The sequence below is a fragment of the Miniopterus natalensis genome, chromosome 20 (assembly GCF_054644295.1).
Source record: "Miniopterus natalensis isolate mMinNat1 chromosome 20, mMinNat1.hap1, whole genome shotgun sequence".
NCBI classification, from domain to species: Eukaryota; Metazoa; Chordata; class Mammalia; order Chiroptera; family Miniopteridae; genus Miniopterus; species Miniopterus natalensis.
Genome location: NC_142100.1, coordinates 24,040,175 through 24,067,267, shown reverse-complemented (window position 1 = coordinate 24,067,267; position 27,093 = coordinate 24,040,175). Strand labels below are relative to the sequence as shown.

Below are 27,093 nucleotides of genomic sequence, written 5' to 3'. Positions count from 1 at the left end.
GAGGGAAAGGTTAAATGGGAATGAAAGTCAGGCTACCCAAAGGAAAAGGCCTTGGTGGAAGCTGTAAACATTGCACTTGAGGCTGCCACCATAGTGGTCAGGCGGAGGACAACCGTGAGAAGTTTTGTTAGAAGCTGATTTTACAAAAGAAGGAAGAGACGACAGTGGTGACAGTAAGGGAACAGACCCTCCGGTAGATTGTGAGCGTCACTGGACCATACTGGCTAGGCTCAATTTGTACTTTTGTCAGCCACTCGACTCACAGGCATTTCCGCTGTGCAGATGTATCACCAGTTATCCTTTGTCATTGCTCTCTCTCTCTTTCTCTTTCAAGATGGTTTCACCCAAATATCACTGGCGTGGAGGCCGAAAACCTACTGTTGACAAGAGGAGTTGATGGTAGTTTTTTGGCAAGGCCCAGTAAAAGTAACCCCGGAGACTTCACACTTTCCGTTAGGTAAGTGGGAAGAAAAGGAGAGACTCCCCAGAGTGTTTTCCAGGTAGGAAACGTTGAAACCACACTTGGACCACTTGCTGCCCTTGTGTAGGGTTTGAAGGCCCCACCCGCCTATCAGACCTGATTCAGGCCTGCTTGTGGGCCTCGGGGTGCAGCCTCCTGAGAGTGAGAAGCTTGGGGATGCAGCGGAAGGGGGGTGACGATAGGCATTTTTTGTCTCCTGAGAGACCGCCCAGGATGAGCTGGAGGGGAGTATAACCAGTTGCTAAGCCACCCACTGAAACCACTCATCCGGAACCCGGCCCCCTGCGTTTTTCCTTCCCTTCTGTTGATCTCTTAGTGGGAAAAATACTTGTAAAGAGTTTCTTCAGATAATTTGTCTTTTTCAAGAAATAAAACATCGCTGAGGAAGTTGTGGTCCTGTGCGTTCCCCTGCCCAGTCCCATTCCCCTCCCGCTCTCCCCAGAGGAAACCGCCACCAAGAGGTTGGCATATATCCTTCCTGACCATGTTTTCGTACTTGTACTGTGTTTGTACTGTGTGTGAGCGAGATCGGGTTGGTGTGTGTGTTTTTAGAATTCACACCCATGGCTTTGTAACGTACGGATTATTCTGCAACTTCCTTTAAAAAGTTTTACATTCTGTTCTGGTACCTATAGGTGTAATTACTAATTTTAATGGCTCTGTAACATTTGAATGGTGTGAACACGTCACGGTTTATCTGGTCCACTGTTGTTGGACATTGGGTTGTCTTTAGTTTGTTTAAACTTTTTTTTTTTTTAAATATATGTTTATTGATTTCAGAGAGAGGAAAGGAGAGGGAGAGAGTGAGATAGAAACATCAATGATGAGAGAGTCATTGATCAGCTGCCTCCTGCACGCCCCCGACTGGGGATCGAGCCCGCAACCCGGGCATGTGCCCTGACTGGAAATCGAACCCCGATCGCCTAGATCCTAGGTCAACACTCAACCGCTGAGCCACGCCCAGCCAGGCTGTTTAAACTTTTTTTGAACAGCATGTCCAGCGGCCTACTACATGTCTCTCTGAGTAGGTGTAGGAGAATTTTGGTAGAAGTTGACTTTCTCTTAAGTTCTTATTCCCTCTACTCGAGCTCATTCCTGGAGCTAGAACTGAACTGCCTTACAAATTTGATTGTATTATTATTTTTAAATAAAGAAGTTAGTAAGATGTGTTCTTGAGGATCCCTTTAGGATCCCTTTGGGAGTTTGGAAGTCCCTTTTTGGTGCAGATTAGTTCCTTAAGGAGCCTCTGTCATTGGCTTTTACCTCCATTTTACCATACAGAATGGGTAGAAGCCATCATGAGTCCTCTGGGCTTGTCCCAGCACTGACATCTAACCTAAAGTGACACTGACCTGTAAGAGCTTGGATGGAGATTATATTATGACGGTGATGACGACGATGATAGCGAACATTATCGAGGACTTGACATATCCACGCTGTTGAGCTAAGCACCCTACACACATCATTTTATTTAATTTTCCCAACAACCTATGACTAAGCACCACTCTTATCTTTACCTTACAGGTACGCAAGCTGAGGCACACAGGTTAAGTTAGTGAGCTAGTCTCACGTCTAGTAAGCAGCAGGCCCAATATTATAGAATTAATGTTTTTCCCCCGCTCTACTTTTTATTTTGAGAAGTTTTATGCCTGTAGAAAAGTTTGTAGATGAAAACAGCAAGCACCCGCATTCCCTTTACCTGTTAACGTTTTGCCACATTTGCTCTTTCTCTTTCCGAGTGTGTGTTTGTGTGTCTTATGTACTTTTTTCCCCTTGACCTTTTGAAAATAAGTTGTAGATATCAGGACGTTGATTTTTACCTCTAAATGCTGAAGTGCGCACATCTTAGGAACAAGGATGTTCTGTATGACTATGATGTCATTACTATGTATGAGGAACGTTAACATTGACCCAACATATTACCTCATGCGTAGTCCATGCTCACATTTCCCTTACTGTTTTAATAAAGGCTTTTGGAGCTGTACCATTATTTCCCATCAGGAAGCACATGATATCTGTTTGCTCCATCTTTTGGTGTTTATGCTCCCAGAGTGTCATTGCTTCTAGGCCCTTGCAATGGACAGAGCTGGGAAATAAATATTTACATATTTAAAACCAAGTGTTCATACTGATAGTTCCAGTTCAGCCCAACTTCCTCACCTCTCCCCGTCCCACATTTGTGTTTCTCTTCGGTGGCAAGAACCCTGTTCCACAAGAGCATCAATCTGTGACCTCATCTGTCCAATGCCGTGGTACGAAAATAGATTCAGAATGACTCTCACTGTCGTTTCTGATTGCAAACCCATTAAGTAAAGTTCATGGTTTCTTTGGAGTCTTTTTGTCCCTAGAATATATCCCATTAAGGGTGTACAGTCAGTATTGTGTTCACAGTTGCAGGAATTCATTTTCTGTGTAGTTGAACTTACTACAAAGTTAGTTTCATTTCTTTCTTATTGCGTTCAGTTTTTTTTTTTTAATCTTTGTCAATTTAATTTTATTTTTTTCAACGTGTGAAACATTTACAAGATTTAAAAGTCCTGGCTTCTTTCTCTAATAACATAATGTTTTTGAGATTTATCTGTGTTGCATGTATTGGTGGTATTTTTTTTATTGCATTATATAAGTACGCAGCTATGTGTTTATCCATTTTGGTGATAAATATTTGAATTTTCAGTTTTTTTCCATTATAAATAAGGCTGCAGCGAATATCCTTATACAAGTCATTTGGTAGCCATACGGTTTCATTTCTTTTGGGCAAGATACTTAGGATTGGATTTACTGGGTTACACGATAGATGCATATTTGTTTAAGTTTTAATTATATGCGTCTTGATTAGTGGTGAGAAAAAGTGTTGTCACTTAAAATACGCAATTGGGTAGGTCAGACTTTCAAAGTAGAAGTTGTTTGAGGGAGAATCTGATAAACAGAGCACTGTGCTGAGATGATGGACCGTGTTTATTTCACTCCTCGCATTTCATACAGGGAAAGGAGAAACTCACTAATTGGGTTTGTTTTAGTGCTTCGGTGAAATCCGATAATGAATAGAGACCTATTTTCACTAGTGTAGCGCTTTATTTGTTTTCACCCTTTCTAATGGACTATTTTAGAAGAAATGGAGCTGTCACCCACATCAAGATTCAGAACACGGGTGACTACTACGACCTGTACGGCGGGGAGAAGTTTGCCACCTTGGCTGAGCTGGTTCAGTACTACATGGAGCATCATGGGCAGTTAAAAGAGAAGAACGGAGATGTTATTGAGCTCAAGTATCCTCTGAACTGCGCGGATCCCACCTCTGAAAGGTCAGTGGTGTTTTAGTAGACGCAGAGTCTCTGCGTCTCTCCTGCGCCATAGGTGTTATGCAAATGTGTTGTGGGGCTTCGGCTTGTACCTGTTTCTCAAGCAGCAGTCTGTGTAAAAAATTTTTAAAAAAATTTTCAATTACACTTGACATTCAATATTATATTAATTCCAGGCGTACAGCATCATGGTTAGACGTTTATATAACTTCTGAAGTGACTCCCCCCATAAGTCTGCATCCACCTGACACCATATATCATTATTATTGAGTATATTCCCTAAGCTGTACTTTACATCCCTGTAACTGCCAATTTTTACGTCTTAATCCCTTCGCCTCTTTCAGCCCAAGCTGTGATCTTTAAAGTTCTATTAAAGTCAGAATAATAGGATCCGATTATTCTCAGAGTGCCCTTGCCTTGCAAAAGCTCCAGTCAGTGTGATTGACACTCATTCTAGGGCTCTCAGTCTATTCCTATGTATCCTTAGGACGTGCAGTAATTCTGAGACTACTGAACTTCAGCTGCTAATCTTTGAGAGCTACGAGAGGGAGACGAATGATAATGGCCACACCAAAGCCCAGCAGTTCTTGGTGGCCGCTCTCCACCAGTTATTCAGCAATGCCACCAACAGATGTCAGTTTAAGCTCAGAAGTGGGGAAGCTGAGGACTCCCAGGGTCCGATTTTTCCGCAGCTCTTTTCTGTCCCACCCACAAATGTATGAGGATGACCTTGCTTAGCGGGAATTGTATTCCTTCAGAGCTCCCCCACCACTCCCCACTGTTGTGTTGGAGCTGAGCTGATGTAAGCTGAAGCTTGACTTAATTTGTATTGATTTTATTGCTTTTCTACGTTCCCATCTCTTCTGACTCAGTACAAATTCAGGCTCTCTTAATTAGGTTTGTGGATTTTGTATCTTCGGGTAATTTTCTTTAACCTGGACCTCTGTGTCAGTGCTATTATATGCTGATAATTTGTTTCTCCAGCTACCCCTGTAGCTTCAAGCAAAAGGCTGTCCACCACCTAACTGCACAGTTTATTTCTAAATTTTACTCTGTCTAGTTGAGGGTGGATGAAAAATAACTCAGGGTATTTTCCTTTAGTCATGAGCCATTAGCATCTGCCAAGACAGTACTTGTTTTCTTACCAAGATCCTGAGGGGAAAAGCTACCTTATTAACATGACTGTTAAAATTTTTCTGTAGTCTCTCAACGTCTGCCCTCGAATGGTCTACTGGACTCTGTGTGCTGGCTACGAGTGCAGATTGCTGGGCCTCATTCAGTACTATATTGGTATCTCTGGTCGTGAGCAATGGGAATTCACATTTGTAGCAAAATCCCTCACCCCTACTCTAGGTCTTATAGGCATTAAAATTTGCAATGATAACCCAGCATACAGGCCAGAGATGTTGCTAGCAAACCCAGAGGCTGTCCAAGTACAGGTTGGAAATCTGGAAAAATTTGAAATGCCTGAATTAACTTATAATGAGGATCTTTTTCGTATCTTGTTCACATGCCAGAGGAATAGCCAACATTCAAGTAATCACTGTCTCTGCCATGACTTTCTATTGTAATTTCTTTAAATGGCTGTGATTAAGTAGTTGGTCCTTTTAGTGCTGGGTGTGGAGAACTGACATATTTTTAAAACGTGAGAGATGTAAAAGAAAAAGGAAAGGTTGAGGACATCTGTCTGCAAATCACTGGGGGCTCATTGAAAGAGTTGAATGGTCATTCCTGACACCTTTGTCATTCTTCCTACCTGCTTAGGTTGCAAAATCGCTCAGTCCCCTGGAAGAATTTGTTTGTTTTTAAATTGTGTTTAGGAGACCTGACTATATATAGTAGTTTCGTGAAAGAGTGTCATGATCCCATGGCAAAACTGTATTTATTTTCATTCTTAAAAATGTAGGTGGTTTCATGGACACCTCTCTGGGAAGGAAGCAGAGAAGTTACTAACTGAAAAAGGAAAACATGGTAGCTTTCTGGTACGTGAGAGCCAGAGCCACCCTGGAGATTTTGTTCTCTCTGTCCGAACTGGCGATGACAAAGGGGAGAGCAATGATGGCAAGTCCAAAGTCACCCACGTCATGATCCGCTGTCAGGTAAAGCTTTCGTTGAACTTGGGTCTGGCAAACTCGTCTTTGGGTGATTTTTCTGCTTGGAGGAGACAGACACTGTTACTTTCAAAGTTACTTTCTTTGCTCTCTTAGGCAAGGGCTACTATACTTTTAGTAATAATAATTGTTTCATCATTTCAGAACTTTATTAAATTATTTATTTCTAGTCTCTCTCTGGCCAATTAAGTCACGCCTCTGCATCACCTCTCGCCCTGCAGTGTCTAATCTGTTTCTGCTCGACTAGTAGCTAGAGTCGGCCTTAGTCTCTTTCTCTAAAGCAGTGGTCTCAGTTCCTCCTTAGGAGTGCCCCAGTCTTGCCTGTGACTGCATTTGCCTTCATAATCCAGAGTTCCTGCATTAAGGATGGGAGAATTGAACACTGTGTTCTTTGTCATGTACAACCACTGAAGTCTTTGTTTGGTTAGTTTATTGGTCAGTTAATGATTGGACAGAGTTCCCTACATGTTTCAAACCATTAAGTCTCCCAGCCTTTGCCAGAGGGGGCTGTGTGTGTGTGTGTGTGTGTGTGTGTTGGTATGACTTTAGTACTATGGCAGCTTAAAACTCTGCCTTAGCTTTCATTTCCTGCTGTGCAGAAGTTTGAAGTCAGCGAGAGAGGTGAAGATTGGGGCCTTCTCAGATCTTTCTTGGACTTCACATAGCCCTGCACGTTTACATGGCTTTTTAGATTCACAAGAATATGTTGGAGGTTTTCAGAGCCCCCTGTGGTCATAGCCTAGATTTCCCTCTTACGTTTTTGGTCTGTGTTTTATTTGCCCTAACTGGTATTGCCACATGAGGCAGCCATGATATTAAACAGTTGCTGCTGATTGTTTTTGGCAGATCCCCTGAAGACAAGGCTGAGTGAGCTCTGAGTCAGTCAAATAAAATCTCTCAAAACAGGGCTTTTCAAGGGAGCTGCCAAACAGGCCAAATAAGGACCATTCTTTGGGGATAGGTCGTCCAAATCCATTCTGTCCCCTCTAGTTGTCTTAAGTCGCTTGTTTTCATAGCTACTATGATCAAAAGGCTGCTCGTTTTCAAAGCTACTGAGGTAATGGGGAGAGGTAGGTGGGAACAGGGCAAGTTAAAAATGCCAGTTTGTTGCTCTTACCAAGATTCAATCATTTTTCTTGAATTAGATGCTCCTTGGACTGTTGCAAGTACTTCTTGAATTGTCAGAGTTCTGAAAAAGTTGATGACAATTTTTGCCAGTGTTCTCGCTGCTTTTATGGAAGAGTGGATTTTCAGAGGTCCTTACTTTGTACCCAAATATTTTCGTATATATTATTTCTAGGGTTTTGCGTTTTCTGAGTTTTTACTGTTTTCCTGTTGTTTCCCTTAAATAGCCTATTCCCATCTCCTGGTTAGAAAAAATTTCCTGGTCTCTGTTTACAATTATTAGAAGATGATAGTAAGGGCATGTATATTTGGGCCTCAGTGCTGCCTCACCTGCCCTGGTGCTTGATGTGTTTCAGAGAGAAATAGTAATTTACCTTCTTTTCAGCGGCCTTATGTATTGCCGCTTAGCCTGCAGTATAAGTAGAGGGTAAAGAATACTGTTTTTCATATTTTTTAAGCTACTTAACTCAGGAAGGAGAAACTTTCTTCTGGCTTAATTGGTGTTGGATTCTAATTTGTTGCTTCTCACACCTCACAGTGAGCTCTTGGGTTATTTGTTACAATTTTAATGTCCTTATTGCCTTTTTTCCTTGGTGTTGCCACAGCTGTCTGATCTTTCCACTACTGGGGGTGGCGGGGAGTTCGTCTCTGCACTTCAGTTGGGAAAACAGTAATCTAACATAGAAGTAATAAACGTAATTTTTTTGTGCTGAAAGGAACTGAAATATGATGTTGGTGGAGGAGAACGGTTCGACTCTCTGACAGATCTCGTGGAGCATTACAAGAAGAATCCCATGGTAGAAACATTGGGCACAGTTCTACAGCTCAAGCAGGTGAGCATATTAGAGAGCTAAAGCTCCATCTCCTTAGAGAGTTGAAAAATCCTAATGAAGGATATTCCAGATATACAGAAGTAGAACAGTATCACGAACCTCTATGTGCCTATTACCCAGCTTCAATTATGATCACTGCATCAGATCTTACTTCATTTATTACTCCATTCACTGCCTTCCCCCTGTGCTATTTGGGTACAAAGTCCAGATATCACATCATTTACACGACTATCTCCATATGTATCTCTAAAAGGCCTTCAGAGCTTTTAAAGCAAGTTTTCACCAAGTTGTCATTGTAGGTGCAACTTTGGTGAGATTGAATTTATATCAGCAGAGTAAAGTGTGTATGAAGATTGGAAAAAGACTTTTTTCCTGACAGGACAGAAAAGAAAGTGAAACTGTATTTGAAAATGTTTATTGAGAATTACAATGTCCTGTGAACTTCCTGTCCTTGCCTTCATGAACACCAAAACAGACATCTGGTGTTTTTTTAATTTTAATTTTTTGTATTAACACTTTTTTAAAATAATACTTTCTTCATTTCACACCAATTGCTGAATTTGATTAGCCCCTCAACACAACTCGCATCAATGCTGCTGAGATAGAGAGCCGAGTTCGAGAATTGAGCAAATTAGCCGAGACCACAGATAAAGTCAAACAAGGCTTTTGGGAAGAATTTGAGGTAAGTTATTAAAAAAAAAATTATTTTTACATGAGTTATTAAGTCCTATTTTTAATAGATGAGAAGTTGGTCTTGTGTTTGCAATGGGATCTGAAAGACTTGAATCTATGTTCTAATTCAGCCATTGATTGACATGGAACGAGTTGCTGAGGGGGCTTCTTTGAAATAGAAGGGCTTTGTGTTCTGGGGAAGGAAGCTGGCAGTTAATATGAAATGGATGAGCCAGTAGCTCCATTTGGCTCTTGGTTTGCTGGCAGAAACCCAGACAGACAAAAGGATCTAACTCCTTTGGATGGTTTCCAGCATTGACTGGGGTCTTCAGAAAGAATCCAATGCCTCATGTCAGCTTTAATTTGGGTGTTGACATTTACAACGTTGGGAAGTTAAGTTAACTGATCTCTTTCCTGAAACCAACTCAGGTGGGAGAATGTTCCCCAATGGGAATGTACAGTGTTCCTGTTGTGCTCTGGTGTGTCACTTACCAATTATCTTGTCCTCTCTCTTTTCATCCATTGGACAGAAAATTTTCTCAAAAACAAGAATTGTGCCATGTTCACCTTCATAGTTACCCCTCACATGTGTCCCCGTGCCTGGCACAGCGTAGAAACTCCATCAACAGTCCATTATTCTGTACTTCTGTAGGACTTTAGAATTTACATATATTTGTGGAACAAATGAATGAATGGATGGCCAAATAAAGCAATTTTAGCCACAGGATGTCAGATGCACTTGTTGAGATATTATTTCTGTTTTACAGATGAGGAGCCTGAGACTCAGGGAGGTTAAGTAAATCCTCTCTCCGCAAATTTGACTGAATCTCAGCAGTGGGGGTGGGTGCAGAACACTCACAGTCCTTGCTCAACACTGTGAACAGAGACTTGAACTCAGGTTTATTCTTTCATACCAGGCATTAGGTTAGTGCCTGAGGATACCATGCCAAACAAGATGGATAGGGTTTCTGTTGATGTATCCAGAGGTACTTATGCCCTGTCGTTTCTCCTTTATTTTCTTAGCAGCACTGATTATTGTTGGGTCCATTAATTTGTAAGAAGTGTAAGGTTGTGATATTTAACTTTATCATTCCTTTATTTATTAGCTGGAATAGTTCTATAAAGATAAGTTTTTCATCATCAAGGCAGAATAAATGCTCAATTCTTTTCTTTTTACTTAAGCAGTTGTCAAAATAGCATTCTCCTCCCCTCCCCTCCCCAAGTTTTTTTGGTATCAATATATACTCATGGATTTTTAACGCATTTGGCGTGCTTCTATCTATGGCGTTTATTATCTTTTTTGTTGCTCAGATTATTTTAGCTTTGCCCAGTGGGAGTTTCTGCAAGTCGACTTCTGATCGTTGCCATACAACTCTGTTAGTTTTTGCAATATTCAGGAACAGCCCCGTTGGGAGTGGCTCAGCTGATTGAGCGTCATTCTCTGCATCGAAAGGTCACCGGTTTGATTCCTGGTCAGGGCACATGCTCAGGTTGTGGGCTCGATTCCCAGTTGAGGTGTGAGGCAGCCCATTGATGTTTCTCTCCTCCTCTCTCCTCCTCTCCCTTCCTCTCTCTCTCTAAAATCAATAAGAACATTTAAAAAAACACAGCACATGCACACGCAAACCCCACACAACACTTGTTAACTGGGGTTATTTTTCCCCAGCACTTTAAAGCTTGTTTTCCTTGGTAATTTGGTTTGTTTTTAAAGCCCAGCCTTCTCATTGTTACGCAAGCCGTTCTCCTCTGTCATTGTCTGAAGCTGTTTTCAGTTTGCACAGGCGTGACAGTCATTCCACTGACAGCCACACAGATGTCCTGATTCCTCCTGCAGCTCAGCCATCCAGCGTGTCTCCAGGAGGAGCTTGCGCCTGTCCTCAAGCCCACAGTACAGTTTGATTTCCTTAAAGTGATCACATCCTGCTCAGGGGAGCTATAAATTCTCTTTCGAGATGGCTAGGTTTTATGGAAACAAGACTTTAGCTGTACCCCAAAGCTGTGTCTAGAATAATCATTCTTTCTGGTGATCTCTAGTGGAAATCTTCCCTTTGGTGACTAAGCAGTGCCACACTGAACAGCAGTCCGTGGCCAGACTGCAGCCTCGGGTTTGAAAATACTCCAGGATGGCGGGCGGGAGCTATACCCTGGACTTTCCATCTAGGCCTGAGCTCCCAGTAGCTCATAAAAGGGCTGCTGCGTTCCTGTGGGTAGAGCATTGCAGCGGTTAGAGGTTTTATTCCACAAGCTTCATGCTGAAGAAATTCCTTTATTTTCTTTGGACTATTTCTCTCTCTCTTGCTCTCTCTTTCCTCTCATTCTCTGCCCCTACAGTGTCATGTTTCTCTCTCTTTTTTTTTTTTTTTAAGATTTTTTATTAATTTTTTTTTTTTAGAGAGGAAGGAAGAGGGATAGAGAGAGAGAAACATCAATGAGAGAGAAACATCGGTTGGCTGTCTCCTGCATGCCCCTCACCAGGAATCGAACCTGCAACCTTTTCGTGCAGGGGATGATGCCCATCCAACTAAGCCACACTGGCCAGGGCGTCTTTGTTGATTTTTAAGTGATTGAGTCAGTTCATAGGGTTTGGACTTTTTGAACACCATCTTAATGTCTAAAAATCAAAATTGAACCTCCTTCCTAATAACAGCAAAATATTGCTCAGTAAGACCGGGGCTCACAGTTCAAAGGAAATGCCAGCTCAGAGAAGGCAAATAGCTTTAATTAATCTGCCCTCATTTAAAAAATTTGAATGCCCATTTCATTGTCAGAGTTCTGCACACATTGTATTTTACTTCTGCCCAGGTTCCAGCTAGCTAAACACTTTTGTTATGAGCTGTGTGTCAAGGCCGAAAATTGCATTTTGAAACTGAGAGTCAAATAGCAATTTAAACTCCTGACTTTCATACCTGTCTGTGAAATTCAGATAAATGAAATGGAAATAACAGGGCTGCCGTGTTATGAAATATTAACTCTGGCACTTCTTGTAGAAATCTTTATGGGGTAACCATTTTGGCATTTATTTATATTATATAGAAATAACTATATATATATATATGTTGTTTTTTTCTTTGTAGTCTGCCTTTCACTTTCTTGGTTTGCCCATTTGTGACTTCCCATTATGGATTAGGCTTGTTTGAAACCAGTGGTCCCTTGAAGAGGCACTTTTTGTCATTTTGAACATGAAACCTACCCCTTGAAAATGCTTCAGCCTGGCTTGCCCACCTTCCCATCCATTTGTGCAGCTGCTCCTCTCCCCACTTCTCCAGATCCCCTCTTCCGCCGGGCCAGTCCGCCGTGCTGCTTGCCTTAGCCCCTTCATTCCCCGACAGCATTCCCCCCCTTTCCCTGCGGAGGCGTCCTTCCTGACCACTTGCCTCAGGAAACCGAGCTCTCTTCACTCTCTGGCTGGGAGACTGTCACAGGGCAGGTGTCTGTGTAGACACAGCTGGCTGCCTGTGGCACTAATGTAGGAGGGATTTAATGCCCCTGGCCCTGTCCCCAAACCACTTCTGTCCTCTGGTACTTAAATTTGACAACTGACGTATATATGGCCTGCTCTGAATTAAACAGTGATAAAAGGAGGCGGGTCATAAACTCCTTGAGAACATGGGTCACATCTGCTAGTCGTTTACTGTACACCAGTACCCGCTGGCTTTCATTCTCTCTTTAAAATTAAATTTATTGGGGTAGCATTGGTTACCAACATGAATTTCAGGCCCACAGCATTCCAGTATGGCATCTATAAACTGTGGAGTGCTCACCACCCAAGTCTCGTCTCCTGTTGTCGTCTGGCCCTCTTTACTCTCCATCCGCTGCCTGGTTTTCATTCTTAATAATCGTTATTGCAAAAGGCTTCTCTTTTTATAAACACCTGTTATTCATTGTAGAAAATTGAAGCAAAAAGAACGGTAGGAAAATGGACAGGGGGGAGGGGAGGAGAAAAGTCTTTTCACTTAACACTTACTCTGCTTATTCTCCCACGGCGTGAAATATTCCCCCAGAACACCTTTTAAATGGCCGTAGAAAGCTCTTTTATATGAACAAACAATAGTGTTCCTTAGGCAGCTGTTTCCTGTTGGACGTGTTTGTTGTTTCTGATATTTTTGCCGCTATTGGTACAGCGTTAACATGAGCATTCTTAACGGCTATTGCACAGGACTGTGCACATTTCCTGGGATAAATTCCTTACAGCAGAAACCGAGCCAGGCTTTTCTTTCTTTAAGCTTTTGATGCATAACAATATTTGCTTTTGTTTCTCCCTAGACACTACAACAGCAGGAGTGCAAACTTCTCTATAGCCGAAAAGAGGGCCAGAGGCAAGAAAATAAGAACAAAAATAGATATAAGAACATCCTGCCCTGTAAGTATCAATATTCTTCTCAGTCAGTGTCACCCTTGGAGATTTTGATTCTCAGCACATCCAAGGCCTTAGCCTCTTTTAATTGTGAGCCGTTTCCAAAATAATCAACTGTGACAGGGACTGATGGCCTCATTCACCCAATTCCCGTGATGCTGATTACTGAGTGAAATTGCCACGAGGAGGTTTTGAGTGCGGTTGTTTTCTTCTGTTAATTCCTTTTGTTGGCCTCAGAGCGACGATCTCAAGGCTTGCCATCTCCCAGTGTCGGGTCCCAGGCCGTATCCTTGCTCTGAGTACCTGGCTCATGGGTCTTGGGAAAGGCACCCCTCCTTTCTGAGGCTCTGTTCCCTCATCTGCGGAACAGACAAGCTCCTCCTGAAGTCTCTTGCAACTGTTCTCCCTGATGTCCGAGTGACTGGAGATTTTGGTACATGCCTACACTTGGCTCAGAAGGAGTACCTCCATTAACACCCAGGTGCTGCCAGGTAGCGCCCAAGGGAACCATGGGGGGAGAAAAGAGGCCCAGAAGAATGGAGGCCATGTACAAGGGTCCCAGAAATGGCACTCAGCAGTTGTCACAAGATTCTCATGTACCCTTACCCAGCTTCTCCCAGTGGTAATATCCTATATACCCATAGTGCATTATCAAAACCAGGAGAGTGCCTGACAACGCTGCTGTAATATTCTTAAAGGAAGCTTTTTGAGGCATCACGTGGTGTTCAGAGTATCATTATGCTTACTTAGGATTTAAATTTTTACGTGGTTACCATTAAATGAACACAGCTCGGACTATGTTGAGGGTGAACGGATTTGAACCGATCTGTCCTGAGAGGCCCGAGTGTTTTGTGACTGTGGGCTCCTTCTTTTCCAGTTGATCATACCAGGGTTGTCCTACACGACGGCGATCCCAACGAGCCTGTGTCCGATTACATCAACGCCAATATTATCATGGTAAACTTGGCTTTTCGGTGTCTTCTCACTATACATTTTGATTTTAATTTTAAATCCTTCTGTGTGTCCCGAAAGCAACTTTCAAATGTTTGACGGATCTTCTTCCTAAACTTCTAGCCTGAATTTGAAACCAAGTGCAACAATTCAAAGCCCAAAAAGAGTTATATTGCCACACAAGGCTGCCTGCAGAATACGGTGAATGACTTCTGGCGGATGGTGTTTCAAGAGAACTCCCGAGTGATTGTCATGACGACGAAAGAGGTGGAGAGAGGAAAGGTATGTTAATTACATACTCTACTGATAAAATATTTTAGTATTGCTCACGTCAGGTTGACCATATTAAGAGCTGGATAGACAAGTTAAGCTTAAGCTAACTGACCCTCTAGAAAAAAGGGCGTTGAAGATATTTGATGATGACCTGCCTTGGGGTAGTTTTCTTTAGGTTTCTTCTACTTTGGGTTCATTGAGCTTCTTGGATCTGTGGATTTACTTTTTTTTTTTTCAAATTTGGACAATGTTTACTATTTCTTCAGATATGTGTACCCCACCCTGTCCTGGGACACCAATTACACGTATATTGGGCTGTTTGAAGTTGTTCTACAGCTCACTGAGGCTTTGTTCATTTTTTCTTATTTCTCTATTTTTGCTTCCTAGTTTCATTTTGGATAGTTTCTTTTGCTATGTGTTTAACCATTTGTTTAACATGTTTTGCTCTATGTTTAATCTAGTACTCCTGTCCAGTGTATTTTTCAGCCAAACATTGTCCTTGTTACCTCTAGAAGTTTTATTCGAGTATTTTTAATATTGTCTATGTCTCCTTCATAGGTGCCTCATTCCCTGTGCCTTTGAACACGTGGAATACATTTATAATTGTTTCAATGTCCTTGTTACTAGTCCTATTATATGTGTCATTTCATTTTTCCAATTTTTCAGTGGTTTAAGGTGGGAGAGTAAATCCAGCCCTGTTACTCCGTTGCCAGCAGTGGTCACGAAGGGAGTGTAAGGAGGAGGCCTGTCTAGTACTTTTAGGTGCTGAGAGAACTAAGTCAACAGTGGTTTCACTGGTCATATAAATGGTACTGTTTCTGACTTGTAAGCTTTTACAAATTAACTTGAATTATCTGAACAGTATATTCATATAAATATTCAAGTACAGTTAAGGTTGAAGTTGCCTTTGCCATCATCCCTCGTCCCCCCAACTTTAGTCTTCTCCTCCTACACGAGCCCTGTTTGACATGTGGCATTCTACACTCTCTTGGCATTTACATATGTGCATTATTAAAGGCATTGCAATAGGCACTGGGTACCTACCTTTACATATGTGCGCCTTTAGATACACATATGTACCTATGGAAGTGTATAGGACCATTTTCTGAAAAATAATGTATGAAAAAGTGCTGCCCGGCCGGGCCTGGCTCAGCGGTTGAGCATTGACCTAGGATCCAGGCGATCAAGGTTCGATTCCCGGTCAGGGCACATGCCCGGGTTGCGGGCTCGATCAGTGACTCTCATCATTGATGTTTCTGTCTGTCTGTCTGTCTGTCTCTCTCCTTTCCTCTCTCTGAAATCAATAAAGATATATAAAAAAAAAAGACTTAAGAAAAAGTGCTTTCGTACAGTAACTTTGTTGTGCATCTTGGGCGTTTTTCCCCCACTACATACATGTTCTAACTTCTGTAAGTACGTGCTGGCCTGTCTCATGGTAACTGCATGATATTTCGTGGTCTGTACATATCATCGTTTATTCAACCATCATGTACTGGGCATGTAAGTATTCTGGCTTTTGCTTTTATAAACAGTGCTGAAGTGAACAGTCTTGTTCTTGCTTTTGGTCCACGTGGCAAGTGTTTCTCTAGGATAGACGTCAAGAATTGCTAGGTCATAGGGTGTGCGTGTTGTAAACTTACGAAGGTTCTGCCAAGCTGCCTTCCAGAGTGGTTGTCCCAGTGTGCACTCCTCCCCGTGCCCTCCCCCCAAGCTGCATGTGCCCAGTAGCCATCTCCTCATACTCTTCCCTACCCTTCGGGCATTTAGAAATTATGTAACATCTACACATAGAGCTATCAGTCAGATCTCACCGACTGTATATCCCAAAGTCAGCCTGTCCCCACAGGTTTCTTAACGTGGAAAAGTTCTGTGGTTTTGTTTGTGTTCTAGGCAAAGTGCTTTTTAGATATACTTGAATTGGTTTATATAAAAGCCACACAGAATGTAGCAGTCGTACATGTAAGTTAAACCTAAGGCAGGTGGGCGATTTTGGATTTCAGCCCTCCTACTGTAATTTTCTTAGAGTTGGGAAGGGCAGTGTGATTTTATAAGGTTTTCATTGTTGTGCAATAGTGGTTGGTACCCCCGAGGGCTGGTCTGGTCATTGTGAAACAAAGGCCTCCTGCACTAACATTAATTGTTCTTGAATTAATGGATAAGTTAAGACATCTTCATAGTTTCCTCTTCAGGTGAGTGTCACCTGCCCGAAGTATGGAAAGGAAAACAACTCTTTAGAGGGAGAGAGGAAGGGAGAGGGGGAAAGAGAGAAACAGAAACATTGATTGGCTGCATCCTACACGCCCCCTACTGGGGATCGAACTGGGCATGTGCCCTGACCAGGAATAGAACCAGCAACCAGCACGGGGTGACGCCCAACCAATTGAGCCACACCAGCCAGGGCTCCTGGGCTTTAGTTTAAAAACTAAAGTATTAGCCCTCACGGTTTGGAATTCCTTTGTCAAGGTTTACATCACAGTTTGGAAAAGTGGGAGTCGGGCTGCGGTACTTTGCAGCTGTTTAAAGTCAGCTAAAATGCTTGTCGAGTTGTGATTTAATTTTGTGTCTCTTGAGTGACAGCAGACCTCAGAATTGATTACAGTTAATATTAAACAGCCTTGAGTATGGTTAATATTAAGTGTTTATTTGGGGGAGAAAATTGTATCAAATCTGTCACAGGGTATTTGGAGCTATAAAACACTAGAGTGAAAGCTGAATTCAAAGCAATAATAAATAAAAGACCCCAAGCTGTGCCAAGCAAAAAAGTCACACCAGCTATTAAATTCTCCCAAACGCTCCTCCTACCGTGTTTTTCTTTTTTTCAATTGTCCATTGACTGTGGGGGCTAGTCTGCAGCTGCTCTTTTATTTCTATATTTATAACTGGGAATTTCTCTGTCTTCCTAATATACAAGGAAATTGTCTTTTGCTGATATTTGTGTCTGGTTGTGGAAAGGGAGTGGTGTCAATGACCGCACCCAGCAAAAACCCCAAAACACAAAATCATTCTTTGCCCAGGATATGTCACTGCATATATCCAGACTCATCTCTCATGGAGCGGAGTATCTTCTTCCCTGGCAGCAAGAGTGATTTTTTTGGTGTCATGTTTTCCCATCTGCCTGCTCTGAAGCCAGCAGATCTTGCAGGCTTGGCGTCCCCAGGCGCCCAGTTAAGCGAAGGTGACATGTGCAGTAGGTAGCAAATGGATCTGGATATAGAAAAAGCAGCTGCTTCACAGCCCAGGCTGCTGGAGGTATTTGCACTTGGGGTAGATAAGGCGCGGAGCCCTCCTACGCTGGGGTGGAAATGAACCAGACTGTCTGGCTCAATGGGCAGCCCATCCACCTCCAGAATCCTCACTCGCCTCCCCTGCAGAGCAGCTGGCAGATCTCTAGGCTTCAAAACCCAGTGGTGGCTAGACAGCACCCTCAACCTGGCCATTCCCTCACTTTGCATCTTTGATTCTTTGGAAATAAATAAACAAGCATTGACTCTCCTTTGACCTGGGTGTGGGATTGGACAATGGCAGACGGCCTCTTTCCCCTTCCCCCTGCTTCCCAAGCACTCGCCTTCTACTTTGAACTCTCCTTTCCTTTTCTTTGGAAATCCACCAGCTCACTGTTACGCCATTCTCCGTATGAGTGGGCAGTAAGCGAGACTTGGACATTTGCTTTGTGCTGGTTTAGGCTTTTCTTTCAGAGTTCACAGGGATTAACTGTCTTTTTTTTCTGATTCCTTCCAGAGCAAATGTGTCAAATACTGGCCTGATGAGTATGCTCTGAAAGAATACGGGGTCATGCGCGTTAGGAACGTCAAAGAAAGCGCCGCCCATGACTACACGCTAAGAGAACTTAAACTGTCCAAGGTTGGACAAGTAAGTATATTGTCGTATTTTAGAGACTTTGGGAACCGCTTACGGTGTGCGGCAACCCAGGGCCATACAGTTACACATCCATCCATCCACTCACTGATTCAGTAGCCATTTATCCGGTGCCTTCCATGTGCCAGGTTCTCTCGAGGCACTGCTGGTACATTGCAGGCAAGACATACAGCCTTTGCCCTCGGGAGAGACAGTGGTTAAAATGTGAATGACCAGCTAAGCTTTCTGACTGTGCCGTCTGTGGAGGCACAGGATGGTACGCTGGAGAGTGAGTGGGCACTTGAGATGGAGGAAACAGGCCTCTCTGAGGGGGTGTCATTTGAGCTGAGACCTGAAGGTGGAGGAGCCAGGCATCCAGAGAGTCAGGAGAGCAGGGTCCCAGGCACGGGGAGCAGCAAGTGCAAAGGCCCCTTGATTTGTAGCTCACCAGTAACATCCAGAAAAATCTTTTTCTTGACAACAGCAAATTAAATGCACATAATTCAAGAAGAGATCCTAATTGTGGTTCTGATTCCTTGGCTGTCCTGAGGGTCACTCGTCTTGGACACTGGTCTGTTACTCTGTCCTTGTTTTAAAATCCCCTTGTAAGACATCACTTAGTATGGATTGGCTCCAGATGATGTAATGATGAATAGTGCTGCTCAGCGACCTCACCCGGGTGGACCCCACATGTGATGCATTTAGGTTTTTGCAGTCTTGGGACCATGTGACCTTTATTAGCGATCACTGTCCTCAGAGGAGCCGTGTGCTAAGTCTCCTCCCATCTGCAGAGCAGTGGCTGTGTGCTTAATGGCTCTTGTTTAATCCTCACAGTGGTATTGTGAGAGAGATTAGTATTCCTATTTGCAAAGGAAGAAACAGGTTTAGAGATGTCCCGGTGCCACAGTGAGTGTGCACGCTGGGATTGGGGCCTACACCCAGCCATCTGACTGCAAAGCCTGTCTTCTTACCTACTTTGTACTCAACAGAAGTTTCAAATGTCATGATATTATAAAAGTGTGTGGCTTGGGGAGGGGAGGAGGTTTGCGCACAAAAGGACAAAGAGAAACGAGGGATGAGGGAATACCTGTTCTCTCACTTGGTGGGAGGAGAGCCCCGGGTCTCAGAGGCCTCTGTCGCCTCCTAGGTTGAGCGGCACAGGGACAAGGAGGATCGGGGATCAGGGACGTTGCCCACTGCGCATAGCTTAGGGCTGATTCAGGTTGGAGTTTCCTGAAGGACAGATTGCTGCACTAGACATCTGGGTTCTGTGACAGAGGCAGAGCATTGTCTCCAGGACTGCTCAGCCAGATTCAAAAAGGGGAGCGATCTGGGACCTTTAAGTGAAATGGGAGGGGCTTCTGTGCTGCCAGCTCCCTGGATCGTGTGGGGTCTGAGAAAGATAGAAGCCGGGCAGTGTCTCAGTCCCTTGATTTATTTAATTCTTTTCTGGTTTTTCTTGGCTCTACTCCAGGGGAATACAGAGAGAACGGTCTGGCAGTACCACTTTCGGACCTGGCCGGACCACGGAGTGCCCAGTGACCCCGGGGGCGTGCTGGACTTCCTGGAGGAGGTGCACCATAAGCAGGAGAGCATCATGGATGCCGGGCCAGTGGTGGTGCACTGCAGGTGACACCCCCCCCCAACCAAGTCCACAGTCTGGCCCATCTCCTAACGACCAGGGCTGCTGCTTACCTACCCACCCCCAGCTCTCTAACTGAGGGAAAAAATTTAACCTCTGTTTGAGGCATGGATAAGCTACATTAAGGGACACTTTGACCCAAAAGTATATTTCTTGTAGATTTTACAGGACTGCTGGGTACTGGGGTGGCGGGACGGAGTGGTGAACACGACCCTTATGCTCAAGGGCTGGCTCGGTTTTCTTTTTTAATAGAGTAGTTCAGGGCTTATCTCTTTGGTGGTGATCCTGTCTTGTACCTCAGAAATGAGATATACTTTTTCCCCAGTAATACACTTGTTTGCTTCAAAAGATTAGGACCGCTGCGGCCCCAGGTCTCCACCCCAGAGTTTGCAGGCTGCTGGAGCCCAAGTTTGGGCTTCCCAGTTCTACTGGGGAAAGCTAGGCTTCCTAAATCTCATCTCTGTGTTGGGCAAGTAGATGCATGTGAAACTTTAAAAAGCTACCTCTTATTGAGCACTTGCTTTATGCCAGACTCTGAGCCCAGTGTTTTTTATGCACAACTCACATTTGATCCTCACAGCCACCCTATAGGGTATGCACTGTTACCCCATTTCCCAGATGAGGAAGCAGGGGTCAGAGAGGTTCAGAGGCTTTGCCCCAGGCACACTGTGCTGAGGGAGCTGAGCTCCAAGAGCGGGCTGGACTGGCTCCAAAACCCTGCGCTGTCAGCGAATGTATTTCAACATAAATGGACAATCTTATAAATACTCCCAGGAGCAGATAGTGGTCCTGTTCGTATTAATAGCTTGGTTTTGAGTATAGAACTCCCTGGGATGACTTCCTTGCGTTGCTTTGTCCTTCTGCCCCCAGCGCTGGGATCGGCCGGACAGGGACGTTCATCGTGATCGACATCCTCATCGACATCATCCGCGAGAAGGGTAGGCCCCGGGCCAGGGAGCTGCAGCTCCTGGGCTTTAGTTTACCGGCAGAAAGCACTGGGGAAAATAGCCTGGGGAGGAGCATTTGAATGTTAAAAATTTTCACCAAAACCTGGGCCAAAGACTCCAACTTCCACTGTATCTGCCAGAGAACAGCAGTGATGCTGTTGACGTTTGCGTGCAAAGTGAAGCCCAGGGTCTGTGGACCCCCCTGCGGCGGCCCTTTGGTAAACTTGCGGTGTTGGTCTCCACCCACCTAATCCTTGCTGCTGGCGTGGGGTGTTGGAAAGTGGGGGAACCCTGCTGCCCACACTTTGTCACGCAATCGTCTGGGGTGATTGGTATTGATCAGAAGGCCAGCGCTGTGGCCCTTGGAACGTACTTGGTCAGAACATTAGACTAAATCATGCCCTGTGTCTGAGCCGGCTGTACGTTGTACGTTAAACCGCTCGAGCCCGGCTCTGCCTTTTCTCCTGATTGCTGTGGTGCTTGCTTTATAGGCGTCGACTGTGACATTGACGTTCCCAAAACAATTCAGATGGTGCGCTCTCAGAGGTCAGGGATGGTGCAGACGGAAGCACAGTACCGGTTCATCTACATGGCCGTCCAGCACTACATCGAAACACTACAGCGCAGGATCGAGGAGGAGCAGGTGCGGAGCCTGCGCGGGCCGCAGACGGGTTCATTTTCTTTTCTGGGCACTTGGCACATGCCCTCCTTCTGATCAGGACGGACTCTGATAGGAGACTTTTTTTTTTTTAATATGTTTTCATTGATTTTAGAGAGAGAGAGAAACATTGACTTGAGAAACATTGATTGGCTTCCTCCTGCACGTCCCCTACTAGGGATTAAGCCTGCCTCACCAGGAATCGAACCAGAGACTTTTGGTGCATGGGACGGTGCTCAGCCAACTGAGCCACACCGGCCAGAGCAGGAGACTGTCTTTATTTGGGAATGGGAAACGAGTCCTCAACCAGGAAGGGCCCCTCTGAAAACTATTCCCTACTTCACAGCTCTGATTTTTCAGGCTTCAGGAGCTTGGGGAGGGGCAGCATGCTGCCATCCTGGCCTGGCAGCTTGGGGAAGTGCCACCTAGGGAGGGGAGGGTTTTCCGAGGCTCACACGACTCGGCCCTCTTAGAACTCAGAGCCTCGACGTTCCCAGCCCGTTCCAGCTTAATCCAGGCCATATTTATCCCGATTCCACCTCCTGAATGAACGCTTCACTCTTAATAGCATGCGGTGGTCGGAGCCACCAATTTGGTGGAATTGGAAACGGTGGAATTTCAGTTTTAATGAGCGTGCATAATGAAGGAGAAAGCGCCGCTGGAGCCTTGCCATCCGGAGCTATTCATAACAGACACAAAGCTGAGTTAATTAGGAGTGAGCGGAGATGAGGCAAGTGAGGAGACTGCTCTTTTGGGGAGCTCGGCTTGTCTCCCTCCCCTCTCCTCCTCCACCCGAGCCCCGCTGCTAAGCTCAAAACGGGAACTAAGCTCTTTTCACAGTGGGACCCACCACCTTACTGAACGATTTCTAGCCCAGCAGACCAAAGCTTGGTCAGCCAGTTAATTAGTTCAGTAGATTCTCAGTCCATGCCAAAATACTGGATTGTTTCATTGTAGGAAAACATCATCAGAGACACTATGATAGAAACGTAAGGACAGATCATTAATAAGCTACTGGTTTTGAACTTCCGCGCTTTGAATCTGACTGTGTTGTTGCAAGTGCTGTGGCATATTTAGGTGGTTACGCTAGGCTATCATGTATTTATCTTCCAGTTACACCTGTTTTGGGCCCGGAAGAGTTAAAGCATAAAGTGGCCCAAAGAGGACTCCTGATAGATACAGAGAGAGTGTGGCACTCTGGGTACAAAGTGGAAACTGGTTAGGAATGTTTTGAAGCACATGATGTCCTCATGGTGGGAAAAGCTAGGGGAAGCTCGCTCTCTTCCATTCAGAGGCTTTGGTTCTTATCCTTGTTTTGGAGAATTTAGGGACCTCCCTTCCCAGCTTTTATAGCACTTTGGATCTTCTCATGACCAAATATGGTCTCTCCGAACCTAAGTCTGAGGTTATAATTTGGATTTACAAACTAAGAATCTTTTATCACTGCCCTTTTTTGGAGGAAAGAAGTACACACAAGCAAAACTTGTTCTCTAATAATTTAAGTATTACAGAATTTAGGCTTAGAAACTGAATGTCCTCTATAATCCCACCCAGGAGAGCCGGGATGTGTTGCTTCATTCATTCATTCATTCATTCATTCATTCATTCAGCCAGTACTATTGTGGTGCCATATGTGCTGGCCCTGTGCTGAGCACGTTAACTACTGTATGGTATATGAGCCTCCATATTTTTTTAATTTTTTTTTAATGTTTTTATTGCTTTATAAAGAGAGAGGAAGGGAGAGGGAGAGAGAGAGAAACATCAATGATGGGAGAGTCATCTTTGATCGGCTGCCTCCTGCACACCCCCTACTGGGGATCAAGCCCACAACCCGGGCATGTGCTCTGACTGGGAATCGAACCGCTATCCCCTAAATCATAGGTAGATGCTCAGTCTCTGAGCCATGCTGGCTGGGCTCTCTGTGCCTTTCAGTTATATGGTTCAAAGTCACCTGTATGGTGTATTTATATTGAGGATGTGAGTTTTCTAACATTTGGTCAATGTTTTCATATTTGGGGTTAACCTATCTGTCTCTCTCTCCCTTTCTCTCTCTGTGAAATGACTTTTTTGCTTTTTTATTTCATTAAAAATGTCCCATGTCCTCACCTATGCCATCTTCACTTTTCAGAAAAGCAAGAGGAAAGGTCACGAGTATACAAATATTAAGTATTCCCTCACGGACCAGGCGAGTGGAGACCAGAGCCCCCTCCCGCCTTGCACCCCAACACCATCCTGTGCGGAGTAAGTAGCAATAAAGGAGAGTCTTTTCACCTGAATATAATTCTGTAGAAAAGCTTAACAAACTACAAGTCTTTGTAGCACACACCTTTCATTGAATTGTTGGCTGACTGACTTGTGAGTAGATCAGTGGCTACCAAAATATTCATTTACCTAAACTGAAGGCTGATCGACACTCTAGCTAGGATCTTAGGGGGTTGTAAGTATATCGAGTTGAGGTTCTCTAAGAAGAAACTAATTTTTCTTTTGATGGCGTGGGAATTGTTGCAGAGGTGGATAGCACCCCTTTTGATGTATTAAGACTGTTTGCTAAGTGAAAGTAAGTAAATTGACCACTGATGTGTCACTACAACCCACAGTCAACAAATGTCTACTTTGGGGTTTAGCCCAGGAGTCAGCAAGCTATAGCTTCCAGGCCAAATCCTGGCTATGGCCTGTATATGTACAGCTCGCGGGTGGTTTTTAAAGGGTTATTAAAACAATTGCACACGTGCACACAGACACATGCACACACCAAGAATAATATATGACAGAGACTGTGTGTGGCTTGCAGAGACTAAATTATTTACCCTCTTGTTCTTTATGGAAAAACTTTGCCGACTCCTTGTTTAAACTAAAACAAGTAAGGAAAACATTGGTTAAATCGATCATGTGAGTGACGATTGTAAGTTATTATTTTCTATGTATTCTAGACAGTCTCTGGTTTGCTTTTTTCTCCTGTAAGAGTTTTATCTCTATGCGCTTCTGATGTGGATTTTTAAACCCCTGCTGACTTTAATACTCTCTCTAAACATTTTAGATAATATAGATGAGGCCTGTATTTATATTTGCTTTCTATTTAACACTGAAATGAAATGACACAACAAAAGTGTGCTCTCCCCCATGCTGCCTCTTCCTTCAGCCTGCTTTCCTCCTTCCTGGTGGACAGACAGGGAAAGTTGGTGTTTGAAATTACCATCTGCAGTAATTTACAGTAGAACCGGCACGTCTGGACTCTGAGTCCGTGCCAGAGAGCTTCCCCCATGTTGGCCCAACAGAATCAGCTCTGACAACTCCCTTGTCACCAGCTCCTGCCTATGACTCAGCTTCTCTGTCTCTCTGTTCCGGCCATTCCCTTGTAGGGTACAGACCTAGGGCACCCTGGACCCCAAGCCCCTTCTGCTTCTTTTGTCTCCCCCTCTCGGGCTGGTGCCCACAGCTCCTGGGTTCCCTGTTTTCCCTGGCTGCTCTGCCCTCCCCTCCCTGCTCGGCAGACAGAGTCTGGGCTCTGAGGCACTGGCCTCCATCCCAAGGCCCTAAACCCCCCACTGTGCTTCATGTTCAATGTTCCCCTTTACATAGCCAGATTCGGGTCTGGCTTCCCTTGCACTTGCCCGCCTTGGACCTCCTGCCCGTTCAGATCCTTCTGCTTGAAATGAGGAGCATTCCTTTCTGTGTATGTGTGTCCCACCCTCCTTCGGGGTCTAACTCAGCCCTCATTGCACAGGCCTCCCTTGCTCTGCCCGCCTGGAAAACATCTCACCTTCAAGCCCCCAAGAGCAGAGGGCTTGAGGCTTGTGTTTCATTCTAACTTCACAAGTACATTCTGTCTATGTTTTTTATGCTGTTCTAGAATGCCAGCTCCTGGGGGCAGGGACTACATCTGCACCATAGCTAGTCCCCAAAGGACATGCTGTGTACCTTACCAATGTCATGTAAACTTAATCAGCACGGTCTGCGTTTCTGTCAACATCTCCTTTCTCTTCTTTCCAGGATGAGAGAAGATAATGCTCGAGTCTATGAAAACGTGGGTCTGATGCAGCAGCAGAAAAGCTTCAGATGAGAAGACCCACCAAGACTTCAGCACAGAAACAGGTATTAAAGGGAAGCGCTGTATTTGTTCGTTGTTTACAGCCCTCATGGCATTTTTAAGCAGGCAGATATCTGTGAGTGTTTCAGCAAAGTGTGACATCATTGAGTTGTACAAGTCAGCCTCCTTTTCCTGTCCCTGAACTCCTTTTCTCCAAGCTGGATTTATTTTGGAGTTCATTAAGCATTGAAACCAAATGCAGAATTAATTCTATGAAGGGCAAGGTGAGCATTTAATATAGAGAAATGGTTGATATTGGTGATGGACACCAGGTGTCACCGTTCCTGCAATTTTTATTGGAGTTGGTTAATCCAAGTTGTGCTGGGAGATCATCTTTAGGGATCTGGGAAGTGTGGGGACACAGCATGGAATGGTTGGAGTCAGGATGCCTCAGTTCTCATCCAGGTGGCCTCTGACTGGCTGTGTAACACAGGGCACTGGACAGCCAGGGCCTCCAACTGGCTCACTCCACGTGCCTTCAGCTCTGTTGCTGGAAATTCACCTCCCTTGTCCGTCTCCTGTCAGTTACCTTTTCAGACAGTGACTCATGTGTGATGTATGTTTTAATAAGTTAGAAACTCTTGGTTTTAGGATTTCATGTTGAAATTCTCATTTCAATGAATAGTATATTTAAAAGCTTTAAATATACTTTTAAGTGCTTTAATGCCTTGCCAGACTTAGACATATGTTCGTTCAAAATTCTCACTTATTTCTCCCAGATGTGGACTTCACCCTCTCCATGAAAAGATCAAGAATAGGTGCAAGAAAGTTTGCGTGAAGAATGAACTTGAACCTCGAAGGCTTGCGCTGTGGTCGCCTCCCTTTCGATGTGCAGAATCTGAAACCATTTGAAGACCACTGTATTCTAACTCAACAACACCCGATCTCTACTCACTCATTTCCTCAGATAAATCATCTCTACAATGTAGACAGTGTTATATTTTATACAGTTTTCTTTTAAATCGAGGAAGCAGTTAGATTGTGCTCTGTACTTTGCAGATGGTGGTGATTCGAATCCTAGTTACTGGCATTTCTCTTTCTTTTTATAACCTTAACAAATTTAATTTCACCTCCTCTTTATGGGGGGGTGATGGGGCACTTGTTAGAGGGAAAATTAAGTGACAGCATCCTGTAGAAGTGAAAACAGTTACATTTATCATCACTTATCCAGTCGTGGATAATCCATTTTGATGGCCTTTTTTTGGCTAAATGATAATGAGGCCAGTGCCCCAGACTGTCTGAAGCTGACTGTCTCCCTTTGCATTGCCATTAGGAAAATCATGGGGGAAAATCATGGGAATTCAGGATCAAAGGCATGCTTTTTTATTAGCAGATGACCAATGACCATTCAGCCTGTTGTGGGGAAACATTTGCCATATATATATATATATATATTTTTTTTTTTTTCATTTGAGTACTGTCTTGTGTTTAGAAAAGATGCATCTGTGGATAACCAGTGTTTGGGTTATCAATGGTTGCTGAAAACCACCCCAAAACAGAGTGGCTTAAGATGATTCTTTATTTGTCTCCCACTGTTCAACCTGGACTGGGCTCAGCTGGGGGCTGTCCCTCTGCTCGTCTTGCTGGTGTCTCTCTTGCTGGTCAGCAGGTTGACTGTGACACTGGGTGGCTGGGCCCCTTCTCTGCATGTGGTCCTCGGTCTCCTCCATGTGCTCCCTCCATGTGACCTTGCCAGCAGGGTCACTGGGCCTCTTATGTCACAACTCAGAGCTCCCAAGAGTATGAGGCAGTAGTGGTCAGGCCTGCTTACGACAACCCCAGAACCGTCAGAGTGTCACTTCTGC

At 44.2% G+C, this 27,093-nt stretch overlaps 1 protein-coding gene across 1 annotated transcript in view; it reads left to right on the top strand.

The window, feature by feature from the left end:
* PTPN11 (protein tyrosine phosphatase non-receptor type 11) overlaps positions 1 to 26,889 on the top strand; it is a 35,570-nt gene extending 8,681 nt beyond the window's left edge. Inside the window, exons 2-16 of the mRNA XM_087828471.1 lie at positions 335 to 457; positions 3,589 to 3,783; positions 5,687 to 5,879; positions 7,733 to 7,849; positions 8,418 to 8,531; positions 12,785 to 12,881; positions 13,753 to 13,832; positions 13,950 to 14,108; positions 17,838 to 17,969; positions 19,429 to 19,583; positions 20,467 to 20,534; positions 21,035 to 21,186; positions 23,330 to 23,442; positions 25,192 to 25,293; positions 26,008 to 26,889. Coding sequence (XP_087684597.1) covers positions 335 to 457; positions 3,589 to 3,783; positions 5,687 to 5,879; positions 7,733 to 7,849; positions 8,418 to 8,531; positions 12,785 to 12,881; positions 13,753 to 13,832; positions 13,950 to 14,108; positions 17,838 to 17,969; positions 19,429 to 19,583; positions 20,467 to 20,534; positions 21,035 to 21,186; positions 23,330 to 23,442; positions 25,192 to 25,261 — 1,768 coding nt within the window. The 3' untranslated portion in view covers positions 25,262 to 25,293; positions 26,008 to 26,889. The remainder of the gene's footprint in view (positions 1 to 334; positions 458 to 3,588; positions 3,784 to 5,686; positions 5,880 to 7,732; positions 7,850 to 8,417; positions 8,532 to 12,784; positions 12,882 to 13,752; positions 13,833 to 13,949; positions 14,109 to 17,837; positions 17,970 to 19,428; positions 19,584 to 20,466; positions 20,535 to 21,034; positions 21,187 to 23,329; positions 23,443 to 25,191; positions 25,294 to 26,007) is intronic.
* The last annotated feature ends 204 nt before the right edge of the window (positions 26,890 to 27,093 follow it).